Here is a 15,564-nt window from a genome sequence, read left to right on the forward strand (position 1 = left end):
ATGTGTGCCAATATTATCCTATTTTCCCCTCTCTTCATCTTCATCTTACTCTCCTCTTTCTTTTCCTTTATGGTCTGTGAGGTTCCTCCCATGATCTTCCATTCCCTGTAATCAAGCTTGTTATGGTAACATGCAATCTCTCCACTGATCAGTAACAATGTAGCCTTGCTCATGGTCATCATAAAATGATTTAGGCTTAAACCGTATCAGCAGAACTTAAATCTCATTCATCACATTTTTTTCTCTCTCTTCAGTTAAGCTCACGTTTGCTTGTTTGGCGCACAGCTCTGGCTTACTCTGGCTTAGGCAAAGCTTTTTTTTTTCCTCCCTTTTTTGTAACATCTGCTTTGAAATTAATGGGCATGTTGGAAACTAGGCTAAATCTAGACTGACATCTTTTTTTTCCCCCCTTCTATTCCTTATGCCCTTCCTCTTTCTTTTTTTAAAGACACGCCAGTGTAAGTGTGTTCCGATCAGGATTTTTAATTTTTTTTTCCCCACCAATTACTGATCAATGGAAGCAGTACTGGCCAATGTCAATCACTAGAATAAACAACAGGCCAACTATTCTCAACAACAATGTATTTTAAGAAAGTATCATGAATTGACAATCATAAATCTTTATTTATTGCCAAGAAAAATGTGCAACACATTCCTTTACCTCTCTTAGAGGTGATTAGGAACAGCTTATAGCTTAATACATATAGCATTCTTTTGAAAAAACAGAGTAGTCTTTATCAACAGAAAGTAATTAAATGTAAAACACTACATTGTCTGCAGTCATAGACTGTACATTAAATATAGATTAATCCTACTAAATTGACTAAAGAGCAGTGAGGGATTTGTTTTCTTTGTCTTTTGTTTTTCTTAGTGTTTTGTTTTTTATGAACATTAATGATACAGACAGCAGCAGGAATATTAGGTTGCTGTCAAGACCAAATGCACAGATCCTATTTACTGTTACACATGCGACTCATTTTCCAACTGTTTACGTTCACTTAAATGTGCAGTGTATTCATTTTAGCGGTAAGGTTGCGAATTGTTACGGTGGCCGACAGGAAAAGATGTCTTCGTTTGAGACAGCAGAGAGTAGCCAGTTAAGCAATGAGGTTTCATTACAAAGTTAATTTAAGAAAAATTATATTTACTTAATTATTCAGTAAAATAATAATAATAATAATAATTCATCACATTTATATAGCGCCTTTCTGGACACTCACAGCACTTCACATAGAGGGGGGAATGTCCTCAACCACCACCAGTGTGCAGCATCCACCTGGATGATGCGACGGCTGCCATATTGCGCCAGAACGCTCACCACACACCAGCTTACTGGTGGAGAGGAGACAGTGATGAAGCCAATTGGTATATACTATGGGGATGATTAGGAGGCCATGATGGACAGAGGCCACTGGGCAAATTTGGCCAGGATGCCAGGGTTACACCCCTACTCTTTCGAAAGACATCCTGGGATTTTTAATGACCACAGAGAGTCAGGACCTAAGTTTAACGTCTCATCCGAAGGAATGAGATGTTATTGCAAAATGAGATGTTATTGCAAATATTACTGTTACTTGTTCGTCATTGTGTCAGTGTTTTATTCACTGACTCTGACTTTGTATGAAGAAGAACCTAGTGACGAAACGCACTCTATAGAGCAGTTTGTCCGTTCAGGGCTACTGTAGAAACATGGCGGCGCAAAATGCCCATTTCAATGTAAGGGGACCTGTATGTAGATAGAAATAGCTCATTCTAAAGTAATAAAAACATAACGGTTCGTTATGTAGGGTCTTTTATAGACCACTGAAAACATAGTTATGTATATTAAATTGCATTTCTGTCAACAGATCCTCCTAAATATTACACAATGCACCTTTAAGACATAACCGACGCTGTTTAAACGAGTACTCAACAAGCCAGGCATTTTGACATTTCTGTGTGCAATTAAGCGTTTAGACACGGCCTGCAATTTAACGACAATCACTGATCTAGCCGATTTGGGCGTAAAATTTGGGCTTTTAGGGAGGAACGAAAGCACACTACTGTGAAGTAAAGAAATGCACTAAAATCGCACTGCGCTAGTTTCTTGCTGCAATTGCTGTAGGGTTGCTTTCATTACAATGTCTCTGCTCTCTGCAAAGATTCTGCAAATTTATTGTCCTTTTCAGACACCTGGTTGAACTGCCAGAGTGGTGAATGTAGTGAAGCAATTTGGTACTTTGGTGAGTTTAAATAAAGCACATAAACAATACCTGAGATTATCATTGCCATTTGTGTTGTTGTTCCAGCTGCTGCATTGCAGAAAAATGGAAAGTGTTTCTAAAATAGAATTGTTGTGTATCGTCGTCATGGCTGGTTAGGACAAAAACTCTGATTAACATGGGAAAGATATCAGTTTTAACGAGTGTTATGGCGTTGTGTCTCGTTAGGACACACTGTCATCGGCTCTTCTGATATGCCTTTATAGAGACCACTATCAAACTATATAAAGCTATTATCAGCCTATAGCAATCAGCGCCTGATTAATTGGAGCACCCTTACACCATGCATGCTGCCGGCTCTGTCTAGTGACTGTGTGGCTCATTGCAGATAAATCCACAGACCCCATCTCAAAGCCCAATCCCTTGGACTTAAACTTACCCTGCACGCATGTGCCCCCAGTGTCATCGTAAAATCAATGAGGATTCGCTTTATCAAACCTTGCTTTCTCATTTCATCTCACATTTTGAGTTCATGTGTTTTGCTACCATGTTGCATTTTTTTTTTCCTTTTTGAAGAGTGGGGTGGCTATTTTAAGTATGTCACTTTGATTGGATGTAACATGTCTACTGTGGTCTCTCATCTCTGTTGTAGGATCATAACTAAAGGATTTGCACTTCAGTTTAACATTACGTCTCAAAAGGGATTTGAATCGTTAGTATTTCCATTTCTACCATCACAGCCTTTCACATGAAAACATTCTCTTTTAGTCTGGCTGCTTGTCTTAATTGTGCTACGGTGTTAGAAGAGCAAAGCACTCCCCTCTCGGCTCCAGGCTCTCTGTCTGGGTCTGAATGTGTGGCTGCAGCTCTGATCCTCCTCATCAGCCCCTGGCTGGATCTGCTGCCGTCTGATGAAAGCACAAGCACATCCGGTGAGCAGCAGAAGCCAAAGTGAGACTGTGATCCCTACTCTCCCCCACCTCCTGCCTTCCTCAAGTGAGATCAGTGATAGGGAGTGCCTTTTTGATCTTGCTAGCTCATGCTCCTCTCTAGCATATCCCCCTGACAAAGCCTTCTCTCTCCTACTGGTTTTCTTCTCAGCGTCGAGCACTTTCAGTTGCACCATGTGGCTGTGCTCCAGACTCATCAGATTTACTTTTCAGTACTGAAGAATGTCAAAGATTTATCGGGAGTTAATTAAATTACACTGTGTCGTAATGATAAAGGAGTGATGAGGAGAGATGATGGGTTTTATTTTTGCAGCTTTTTAGAAGAGATTGTTTGTTATCACAAAAAGAGAAGATAAACCTCCACAACTAAAAGGTATATTAGGGCCACCAAGCCTATTGTGAATTCTTTCTTTTAGCTGCTGTTATCTTCTGTTAAATCCAGTGGAGCCTGCTGCCAAAAAACTCTCAAACCACCAAATTCCAGTGTACTGTATGTGTAAACAGGAAATGTGTCTTAAACAGGATATCGGGACCCTGTCTTTTGAAATAGTGAGGATAATATCTTTTTATTTTAATAAGTAGATTTTACTACTACTATAGATAGATAGTAGTTTATATTTGTTCAAACTGAACTGTAATACATATTATACAAGTCTTTTTTTTTTTTTTTGTCGTTTAGGACACTTTTATTCATATTCAATAAATACACATACTAATGCATGCATTCATATTAGGCATGCACACACACACACACACCCACCCACCACATACTAATACCTCCATCCACCTAGTTTTATTAAAAATCATCCCAAATTCCAATCATGATCCCAATCCCCTCTTCTGCTGTCTACCACTTCTTTCGCCATGTATTTGTTTATTTCTTTTATTATTTTATGCAATCCAAAACACTCTAACCTGCCGCAATTTGTATCTCCAGAGCCCGTCTAACTTGTCCACTTGTCCGGGACAAATGGATTTTTGAAGGACAAGTAAAAGAGAATTTTACTCGCCCGAACGGACAAGTAGCCTGATTAGAACATCAATAACAAACAAAAAAATAACTAGGGAATCACTAAACCGAGAGAATGATTCTGATTTTATTACATTTATTGCAAGTTGCGATCGATTGTGGATAAAAAATGTAGGCCTACTGTATTACTGATGGTAAGGTTGCGCTGTTGACGCTCACGCAGAGAAATCTACACACATGAGCGGAGCACACACACACACACACACACACAGTTAACAACATACTGCCTATAAAAAATCTAAATGTGGAGTTTTTATATTTTAACAAATGTTAAGCAGCGTCAATTATTTTTCCTAAATACCATCACGATTGAAAAAGTGACATTGATTTCCTACAACAGTTCAATAAACAGTTAAGATTAAGTCACTTATATTTTATAAGCAATATTGGGTGTTTTTGTTCTATTTCAGCAGCGCAAATAGTTCCAAAGAAAAGTCACCGCAGAACCACAACACATCTCACAGGAACTCATCATGTTTTCATTACTGAATGATTCAGCATTTTGAACGAATCGGTTGAGTCAAAGATTCAATGACCCATTCATAAACATCTGTCTCATTCGTGAATGAATCAACCGTTTGAACGAATCGTTTGAATTAATGAATCAATAACTCACTCATTAATACGGTCGCCTGCCGCCACCTATTGGCAGTTTAGTGTTATGTTTATAAGTATCCTGGTATAATTCTTTCCAATATTTCTTATTTGCACATTTAAATAAATTTCATAACATTATTTTATGAAATTGTAATTTTTTCAGTGTAAATGATTTAATTTGATCAGCCCTACCTAGGGTGACAGTATGCTTCATCTTTCATTTTAAATTCCTAAATTTGATCAATAAATTTAATTATTTAGAATAATAAGACACTATAGGGCATTTAATAATATTGGGGGAGGGGATGCCCTTAAAGGTGCAGAAATTAAAATATGCCGATTTAAATATCAAAGCTGATTGAACACTGATGAGAATATTGCTTCAGAATAAAAAAATAAATACATTTTAAAAATCCGGACTAGCAACTTTTTTACTCGGACAAGTGAATGACAGATTAAATTACTTGTCTGGAGGACAAGCACATGAAAAGTCTTAAGGGGATAGTTAGTTCACTTTGAAATTAATTTTTGATATGTTTTAGCTTACCTCAAGGGCATGTAGGCGTCTTTGTTTCCACAGTAGTTTCAATTTTGATATTTTTAGGTCAAACCGTTATTTTTAATTTGGACTTCTCTGTGCATGCTCTTTGAGGTGGTGACCATAGACCTGCATTATATGACTGACAGACAAGAACGCTTTGACCTAAAAATATCAAAATTGAAAATACTGCGGAAACAAAGACACCTACATCTTGGATGCCCTTGAGGTAAGCTAAAACATATCAAAAAATTATTTTGTGAACTATCCCTTTAATGTCGAGCCCTGAATAATTTCCTACCTATCCCTTGCTGCCACTGGAAAAAAAAACCTACCGACCCATGACCTCAACTGACAACCAAAATTTAACAAATTTAAATATTAAATAAAATTTAATACAAAATTTACAAGACAAAATTTAAATATATATATATTTAAATGTATTTGTTCCAAACTGGTTTGACTTTGAAATTTAGAAGCATGCCAAAATAGTTTTTTTTTTTTTTTTTTCACAATAAAAATTATTATTTCTTTGGTCATTTTTCACTGTCTGGGTAAATAATATTCATTCATTTGTGGCTCTCACTTCTTGTTTTTCTTTTGTCTTATCTATAAACATTTTTTCAGATTGTGTAGATGTTGTCTAGTGATTGAGTGATGTCTTAGCCGGGGTTTGAAGATTATTATTTAAATGATGACATGCACAGAAGCCATGGAATCAACGGAGTGATTAAGAGGCCATTTTCTATGTTAATGATATTAGCTAGCTCTGAGATAATGGCAGCTAAGTGCTGAGAGCCAGCAGCTGCTCCTAGAACCATACATGAGCTGTGTCAAACACTCCTCGCGCTGCTCTGCTGAACTGCTGGTTAGTGTATAATAAAACAAAAACTTGGAATACATAAATAGGAATCTTCTAAGTTATTGCGTGAAGACTTTTCAGCTCAGTTCCAACAGTGAGCTGCCAACCTAGACTTGTTTTTTTTTTTTTTTTGGTGTTTTTTAGCCATTAAGTGCAAAGACTATTATGCTTGTGAACTGAGAACCCCTTTTTATTTACCCTTCTTAAAAAAAAAAATGACAATGTGTTGGTAGAAATACATTTTACATGGTTTGGTGTAATCAGTGGTGAGTTTTTATTTTAATTATTTTAGTATATAAGTCTTTAAAATTATTTTAGTCTTAAGTCTTTAAAAAGTAGTTTTTTTTTTCAGATATACATGTTGTAAAAATTGTATTTTAAATAATAACATGGATAATTCACCCAAATATTTCTCTCAGAGTTCTAAAATCAGTCATTATGAACTGTTTAAATGCTTAATGTTTTGGTAAGGATATTGCCAGATTGGGCTGTAGACCACATAGCAACTTGATATAGACTAGAGTTTTGTAAATATAGGTCTGACTATTGTCTATCTTTGTCATCAAAGATAATCCATATTTTTTATTTAGCTGTAATCAACCTGGCATGCCTCATCAAACCATTTCATGGCTGTAGAAAGATTTTACCACTGTAATTGGATTGGCTGTTTCTAAAGAGGCTTGTGTCGCTGATGGCACAGATGCGGTGGAGTGATGCTTTCTCTTTATATGTGCCCTTCGGTTATGCATTTTTCAGCCGTGTAAGGGGCAACGGACTGCAAAGCAAGGGAAGTAAAAGATTATATTTACAAAACACTTGCTCCGTTAAAACGTTTGGCTGTGCTACTTTGCATGATTGTTTCAAAGGAGTGTGTCCAATGCTAAAGTCACTTTGCATTTGTATAAACAGAAGCACCTGTTTCCCAAGTAAACAACCCAAGAAATGCAGCCTAGCTTCTCAGGATGCATCTGAGATGTCTTCCAGAACCTACAGCAGGGTCTTAATCACAGATATGAGGAACCACTGCCGAATAAGAGAAATGGACTGCTGAAAATGGATGCGGCCCCCAGTTCCCCTCCCTGGCATCATAAATAACCTCACCATTGATCGGCTGTAGTCTGTGATTCTCCACAGCCATTCTCTCCACATTCATCAGCCCTGTGTCTGATGTGTTTGCCGGCTACTTAATCCACCGATTACTCGGATGGCCTTTGCCCAGTTTCTACAACTTTACTTCTGTGTGATTTGTTGGATGCCCAGAATAGAGCATGTCATGGTGCTCATCTTTAAAAAAATCTAAAGTTATTCAAAATTAGACAGCCCTGAAGTCATACAGGATCTCCAATTCAGGGATCAAATTCAAACTTCAATTTTATGCTCCAAAAGATCAAAAGTGCTGAATATGGCATAAAAAAAGAATTAAGATCCTTATAGCGAGACAGTTTCATCCTAGTTTTTCGGTCTTTGAGGAAGATCAGTGTATTTCTACAGTGTGAGAATTGAAATGATTTGGCAACAGCACGAGTATATAAGAAAACAAACAGAAACGGCAGTATAACACTTCCTCTGGTGTTTTAAGCAATATCATACATTTAGATAAATGCCCGAGAGACTAAAGAAAAGGGATTTATGAGGTTTAACAGAAATGGGTAATCAGGTCAGATGTTGATGATAAAATATTTTGTCTTCCTTTTTTTTTTTTTGTTTTTTTTTTGTTTTTTTTTTTTTGTCTCCCCGGCTTCCAGATCAGACCGTCGGGCATCCATTCATTCTTTGGAAACAGTTGAAGTGAATTTGGACAGATGAATCCAGATAGTGTTCTGGAGCACTGAAGAGCTCCTATTGTATCCACATAGTGTTGTACCAAGGCTTAGACAGTAGACATGTTGATACACTGTTCCCTTTATCTGGCCAGGTTGGGGCCATTTATTTTGTGACTGCTTCTGAATTTAAAGGGCTTGCAATTTTCCATTATCTGTGTGAGCCTTGTGTTTGTTCCTCAGCCTATGAATCTTCTGTTTCAGAAAGCCTGTAGTTGTGAGGGACATGCTTCCCTTAGGTCTTGGCTCCTTTTATTACTGGATTGACAAAATAAGTGACTATTCATTTTTTTTAGATTTTCACAATTTTAAATAAATATTTCACAAATTTAATAGATATTGCCTAGTTTCATTTAAAAGAAGGGCCTGCAAAACATTTTTGAAAGCATTTTTGTTCATGTTTTGAAGACAACTGCAGGTTTCTGCATTCTTGTTTTTTATACAGGCAGATGGGGTTCCTATGAGGTACACTATTTGATTCAATCACGACGTAGAGGGGTTTCTATGATAAATTGGGCCTTTTGGATAATCCTATCAGATTAACATTTGCATACCAGCATACATTATTCATTTAGTGTCTGGCTCTCCAATTAGTCGAAGTCAGGTTTTTCTCTGGAGAGGATTTAACATCTGTGCGACCCCGCAAATTCTGCAGAAGATTTGAGCTAATCAGCCTCAGCCTCCTCAGCTCTTCTGAGGTGTGTTTACTGTTTTTTCCTTTCATTCTCCCTCACTCTGTCTTGACCTGTCCTGGGCACCATGGTCTAGTGGGAGCTTCCTCTCTGTGCGCGAGACAAAAGGATCAGAGGGCTGACAAAATGCCACTGCCATGCCTGTCAGTGAGGGCAGCGCCCTCTCACATCCTCACTAGGCTCGGTATTGATCCTTTGCCAGGTTTTTTTTTTTGAAGGTATTTTTCTAAACTGTGCCTTTATACCTGGATTCTACGCCCAAATCATCCTAGCTAGGACTCTTGTTTCAACAATTAGTTGAAAGCTGCCTGGCCATTTAGTCTATATGGTTTGTTGTTTGCTTACTTCTTTGATGCATTCGGTAGATACAGCAGATTCTTTGATGGGTGCCTGACTATGTCTCGCCACAGTCTAGACTCAATGCTTCTCCCGCTGACTCGCTGTCTGATTGTGTTCTTGCCTTCTTCCTGACTGACTGTCTTTTTGAGTCGCTGCTTCAAGGCTTACTTGACAGATTGTTTGACTCTTTGACTTCTTCAGTCATGTTTTTGAAGTGAATCATTGGCTAGATTGATCTGTGCTCCACGTGCCCCTATGGGGAGCGATAGTTCCTTTCCCGGTCTCACATTTTTCCCTGCTTCTCAAATGCAACAATCTAAAGTGCCCAGGAAGTCATCTGTAGGAAAAAAAAAACCCCGCAAATCTGTGGCCACACTTTTTGTAATTCATCCCATCAGTTTAATTGTTCCCTCGGTTAAAAAAAAATGTGCCCATGATAATAACGTACCCACCAATTTCCAATCCGTCTGCCCAGATTTGTAAACCGTACCAAACAAATGCATAATCCACGCCCCTGCTTTCACAATCCATTCCCACAGTTTTGCAAACTGTACTCATGGATTTGTGTGTTAGAAATAATTTTAGAAATCAAGACCTAGAGGCTCACCTATATTGACTTCTTTTGCAGTATATTTACATGGTAATGTAGTAAAATAAAAATATTAATCATAGGTTACAAATTATGTTTCTGCAGTTCTGCTTATTATTTCCATGTTGTCTTGCTGAAATAGATTTTACCTGATGATTTTGCATTTAATTACTTATAAATGCAAATTATCATTGTGCAAAAACCCACCGGGACTCGATGTGAGATCCACCAGTCAGAGAGTTTTCCGAATTGCAATCGACATTTGATTGGTCACAATGGAGAATATATCTTGTTTTTTTTTTACATTGCAAATATACAAAAATTGTACTATATTTTAATATATTAAAAGTATATTATCATCACCCTTTTACCTATTTTCACAATACAAATTTTAACACACTTTAAAATAATATATTTTTGAAAATAGACGGCACATACAAGAAGTTCCTCTACTCAAAAGACCAAGATTCCTTTCGATTAGAACATGCGCATAAGACAAATCACTAGGGGATATGCCGATATGTGTTTACATGACCAAAAATTAACCATTGGCTAAGCCCCAAAGTTCATGCAAAGCTGGGCAGGTCTCTATTCACTTATATAATCGCTATTACAAAGCAAACGGACTACACGAGTATAACATTGTATTTATTAGCAGCGTGTGCTAGTGTATCAACAACCGGTATGAGAACCGAAATCATAACCTAAAACATTATAAAACGGTCTAACTTTACTAACATTAACTTCACAGTAAGGTTAGAAGCAAAAAAGATGTGCTTGTTGACCTTTAAGGGGTTTAGCTGACTGAGGACGTCGATACAGTTTAATCCAAAGACGACTCTTGTCAGGATTTGACTTCGGTTTTGGGAAGGGAAAAAACACCCCCCTCCAACCTCTTTGGGAAACGCATCTGTGTTACAAATGCCCCAGGCACAACGTTTAACCATATTTTTGATAAAACTACGACGGTAATAGCCTGCCGAGACCAAAAATATGAGACGCCTGTGTTGAAGTGTCGGACCTCTGTCGGAGCTCATTCTTGGCTGCGCTGTGATTGGTCAATCTACATTCTAGGGCGTGGCTTAGCCAAAGACGAATTCCGGTTTGAAAGTGGTACGCCAGGGATCATAACCGGGTTTTTAAAATCCGCAATATGAGCATATTCGGGTTTTTGTCTGTGTTTACATCGCCACGCACGACTAGGTTATTGGCTGCATGTAAACGTAGTCACTGAGACATTTGTGTTCTTCTCTGAATTCAAGTGCTTCTCACTGGATCTTGTGACCGAGGCCGATCTGAGTAAGCGCATCTGTTCTAGTGAGCTCGCGCTGCTGTTGGACATCGAGCAGAGCGGATAAACAGTCCGTGAGGCATGCACAGTTCAAATGAGTTTCGTTCTTCTTTTGGCACATAAACATTATCGAACATTTATCGAACTCTTGATATTGTTTTTTTTTTTTCTGAGAAAAATTATCATGCTAATGTTCCAGCCCTAGGTGCATCTCTAAAGTACTACAAGCCCTATTAGAATAGCACAAATAAATAGATGGACAAGATTACGATGCTCATAATTCTTAATAAATCGTTGTCTATTTCACCCTGTCCCCAAATTTTAGCCTAGAATTTAAGTGTCGGCAGACTAGATATCTAAAATGGAACGGGCTACAAATCTGCGAGTACAGTTTGAAAAAAATGTGGGTACGGGTTATGATTTTGTGGGTACAGATTGAAATTGGATGCTTTCACTGTTTGGAAGACATATCCTAGAAGAGTGCGGGAAGGATAATTCATTATTCTCTGTGTGTGTATCCGTTCCTGAGTGATGAGTGTGTTCAGGAATGTCAGCTTTTTGTAACCTGGTTTCTTCCCCTAGGTGTTTATTCATGTCTGCCACTCTTCATGGCGGTCTTTCCTTCTCCTATTTGGTTTTCATTGAAAGGCGCATTTTTGAGTGCTTGTGCTGAACGAGACAGGTGGTGCTCTGATCTTTCCATGTAGTCATCACTAGAATATTAATGCAAAGAGAGCAACAGCCACACAAACGTAGCCTGGAGTTGAGGTGCGCACTCTGAGCAACAGATTTGCTCAAACCCCCGCTAAGACACTGCACAGCCAAAAGCGAAACCTTTGTGCTTCCAGTAAGCAATCAGGAGACTAAAGGGAGGTGTGATTAGTTAGTATGAAGAAAGAGTAACCTATTCATTTCAGCTGAACGAAGCTAAACAGGGTGGGAAAAATGCATACTAGAGTACTTTAAAGGACAGAGTGTTTTTAATGCCTAGTGGGTTCAGAACAAACTGAATTGCTAGTCACAGAGAAACAAAAATGGTTGAGAGGGAAAGAGAAGTTACTGAATCATCTTTTTTAAGAAAACACTATCTGCTCCAAAAGCATGTTACTGCCTACCAGAATGTCTAGTATCGAGTCCTTCCTGCGGAGTACAAATTGAGAACTATAAATTGCCCACTTTTTTGGGGGATATGATATTTTAGTGGTGATTGCCAGGGCGGGGTGATATATATATATATATATATATATTTTTTTTTTAATAATCTCATATCTCAATCTCATATTCATTCAGCTTTGGACTAAAATTATATCTAGTTTTATACCACAAAAATGTCATTTTAGTTAACTGAACTGCAAAATGAAACACATATTTCAACACATTTAATTTAGGGATGTTCTTTTCATATTATATCCTGACAGACAAGGGGGGTGGGCCATATACTGGTAGACACAATTAACCGGTAGAAATTTGTCAACCAGTTCTATCGTGTCTATCACGGTTACGCTCACATAATGTTGCTGTGCTACACAGTCACAAACGCTTATCATCTGCATAAATTTTTAAGAATTGCGGTTCGAAAACAAGTGATTTTGCAGTGATTTTTTTTTTTTTTTTTTTTTTTTTGTAATAGTCAGACATACATACAAACCAACATAGTGCAGTAGTGAGCAATCTTGTAAATCCATTATTCCAGAAGTGACCTGAGTGATTTAAGTGTTTGATCTAAGTGTGTATGTGAGCGAGTGTGAGTGTGGGTATGTGTGTGTGTGTATGTGTAAACAAAGTAACCATTTATTATTTATTACCATTGTCATTACCAACACCACCCCACTCCCCACTACCACCATATTGCCAATATTGTGTTGGTCGATTTTTATTTTCATCCTTCCTCCTATGTAACAATTGCCATCGTCAATTCTGTATAAAATAAAAGATGATATAATAAGATAATATAAGATAACCTTCCCCCACATCTCATCAGTCCCTATCTTTTCCTATTTTTTTTATTTTTTATTTATTTATTTTTTATTTTGTGTGTGTTATGTGCAATGTCTAAGGTGCATTAAAAGATAACTCGTTTCACTATATGCACATGCTTTCTGAGAGACACACACACGAAGCTGAGAACTGAACTGAGGGATTTTTGGCGAACTAATTGGGGTTAAATACACATATTTATGTGTCAAAGTGACCATGCCTTTGCAAGTCAGCACAGTCCTTTATGTCTTAAGTGAATGTAAACAGAAAACACAGTTTTCTTCAAGTTTCTTGACTAAATCTATTTTCTAACTTTAATAAGACTATTTAATTTACACAATGAAGACAATGCAGTGTTTTTTGATACATTTGATTACTTTATACAATTGATATAGTATTTCTTATTTCTAGTGCTTGAAGTTTTTTCAGGTAGGCCTATAACATTTGTCTTTTTTCTATTGTAGTTTGTTTTCCTATATATTTTTATATAGGAAATGTAATTAGTTGTAATTAGTTTATTTGTTCTTTCTTTATCACTCTTTACTTGTCTTCAGTAAGCTTGAGTTTTTTTTTTTTTCACTTAGGCTAGTTGGCCTATAATTTCTTCGTTATATTGAAAATGGTGACGAATAAAAAAAAATCAATTTTCATTTCAAAAATTTTGAAATCATTAAAATCATATTTAAAGCAAAAATAACTATCCTTATATAAACATATATCGTTTTCTTGAAATAAAATTACTCGTATGGTGATGTATTAGATTTTGGTCATATCACCCATCCCTACCGACAACTAACTCTCATTAACTGTAAACCGGCAAGATTAAATAAAATTAAATTAAATAAGAATGCATACTTATTGACTTAAAGCTCTCATTAAGGGCTTGTTTTAAAAGTAGCATCATGATTGTGGCTTGTGTTCTAAGAATGGTTATCTCCATTGTACTGCCTTTAATGTGACAAATAGGCCTCCATTGTCCCACTTTACACAAGAAACAGAGCTGCTAGTGGTGCGTTCACAATAGGGGTTGTGATTCTAGCTGAATAATAGATTGTAATATATCTGGTTAACAGCCCCCTTCATTCCGGAGACATTACTAGGATCGCAACACACTATTCGCCTTAAGTGCGAACACAGCTACCAGTATTTGTGGAGTTTATTTCCAATGCTGTCTCCATAGAAATGCGAACCCATGCACATAATTGAATTATATCTGTATGAATTAAACATGATACATGACTCATTGACATTTGGTGGGTAGAAATAAACAATGACAAAGTTGTTATTGTTTTGTCCCTGTTTGTGTGGTTGTATTGTTTTCACTCTGCTCAAGTCAATTATATCAGACAAATTCTCATTACAAGGAATGTTTATGCATGGATTCTCTGAAACAAATGAGGAGCAGAAGCCAGCACTGTGTCAAACTAGCATCAGTGTTACTAATGGTAATGATTGTGCAATGAGAGAAAGATCCAGTCTGCTTTAGAGACCCTAAGGACAGAAGGAATGGTAGGTTCGTAGGCTGGTAAGTGAACAGCGACCGGGGTAGATCATACTAGTGGCAATCCGCCAGACTTGTTGGCTTATCTGAACCAAGCCTGGGTCTGCCGATCCAAATCATAGTGCGCGATAACTGTTTGCTTAATCACTGGTACAGGAAGAAGGAAATGAGCTGACTGTCAATAGGCTCCAGGAAATTAAATATGCTCCATAGCCTGCAGAAATGAGATGGTGTCACAGTTCTCCATGCCTGTGAAGTGACAGTGTTTTAATGCTGTTAAATATGGAAATATTTCCATTGGTTTGCACTTTGCATAAATACATTTCCATTTGTGTTTATTCCTTTTTTTATAGTCAGGTTGAAATCTTAATCTAAGACAATCTGACGTTCTTTATTTGTCTCCCTCTTTTCCAGTTTCTGTGTCTGAAGAACATCCGGACATTCCTGAAAGTGTGCCATGATAAGTTCGGCCTGAGGAACAGCGAGCTGTTTGATCCCTTCGATCTGTTTGACGTGAGGGACTTTGGGAAGGTGAGAAGCAGTGGTTTTGCTGAGCATGCAGGCTGTCTGGAACTATTAATCATTTTACACCATCATGTCTCCGCAGCTGAATGACATTGATGTGTGCACTTTTATGAGAGATTAACCCAAAAGTGGGGCTATTGAGCATCAGCTTTGTTCCACGTCTTACAACTCTTTCACACACAATCCATTAATGCCGAGGATAATATAAAAGTGTGTGCAATGCTTAATCGTCCCTGTGTGTATTTCTTCCCCCTAGTCTTATCTCCTCCACTGCGCATTTGAATATTCACATGCACATTTGATCACACACCTCGGGGTCGCAAGCGTGCCTGTGTGTGCCAATGCATATCTGTGGTGCTATCCATATGGTTTGTGTGTGTGTAAATGCATGTTTCCAAGGATTTCAACAGTACTTGTTTGATGTGATTGATGATTTTATTGATTTAGTGGTAAGTTATGTTGGAAGGATCTGGTAACTATTCACAGTACCGTCTAGCCCAGCTATTCCGGCCTGTTGGGAATCCCCGGACCTCAGTTTAAAACACCCTTTGAAATAGGCATATGTCTGTCGATAGCTCTGTCAAAGCTTTCTCTTGTGCATAAGTGCCCTTATGCTGACTTTGCTCTGACGGTCATCCAAGTATTGGAGAAA

General features: G+C 37.6%; 1 protein-coding gene across 6 annotated transcripts in view; it reads left to right on the top strand.

Moving 5' to 3' along the window:
• The window catches only part of vav2 (vav guanine nucleotide exchange factor 2), a 178,314-nt gene that overhangs the window by 42,456 nt on the left and 120,294 nt on the right, over window positions 1–15,564 (top strand). For all 6 annotated transcript variants that reach the window (XM_089123460.1, XM_089123461.1, XM_089123462.1 and 3 more), the window contains exon 2: window positions 14,802–14,918. In XM_089123460.1, the coding sequence (XP_088979586.1) occupies window positions 14,802–14,918 (117 nt within the window). The remainder of the gene's footprint in view (window positions 1–14,801; window positions 14,919–15,564) is intronic.

Source organism: Pimephales promelas, chromosome 19 (assembly GCF_988280905.1).
Source record: "Pimephales promelas chromosome 19, fPimPro1.hap1.1, whole genome shotgun sequence".
In the NCBI taxonomy this organism is placed as follows: Eukaryota; Metazoa; Chordata; class Actinopteri; order Cypriniformes; family Leuciscidae; genus Pimephales; species Pimephales promelas.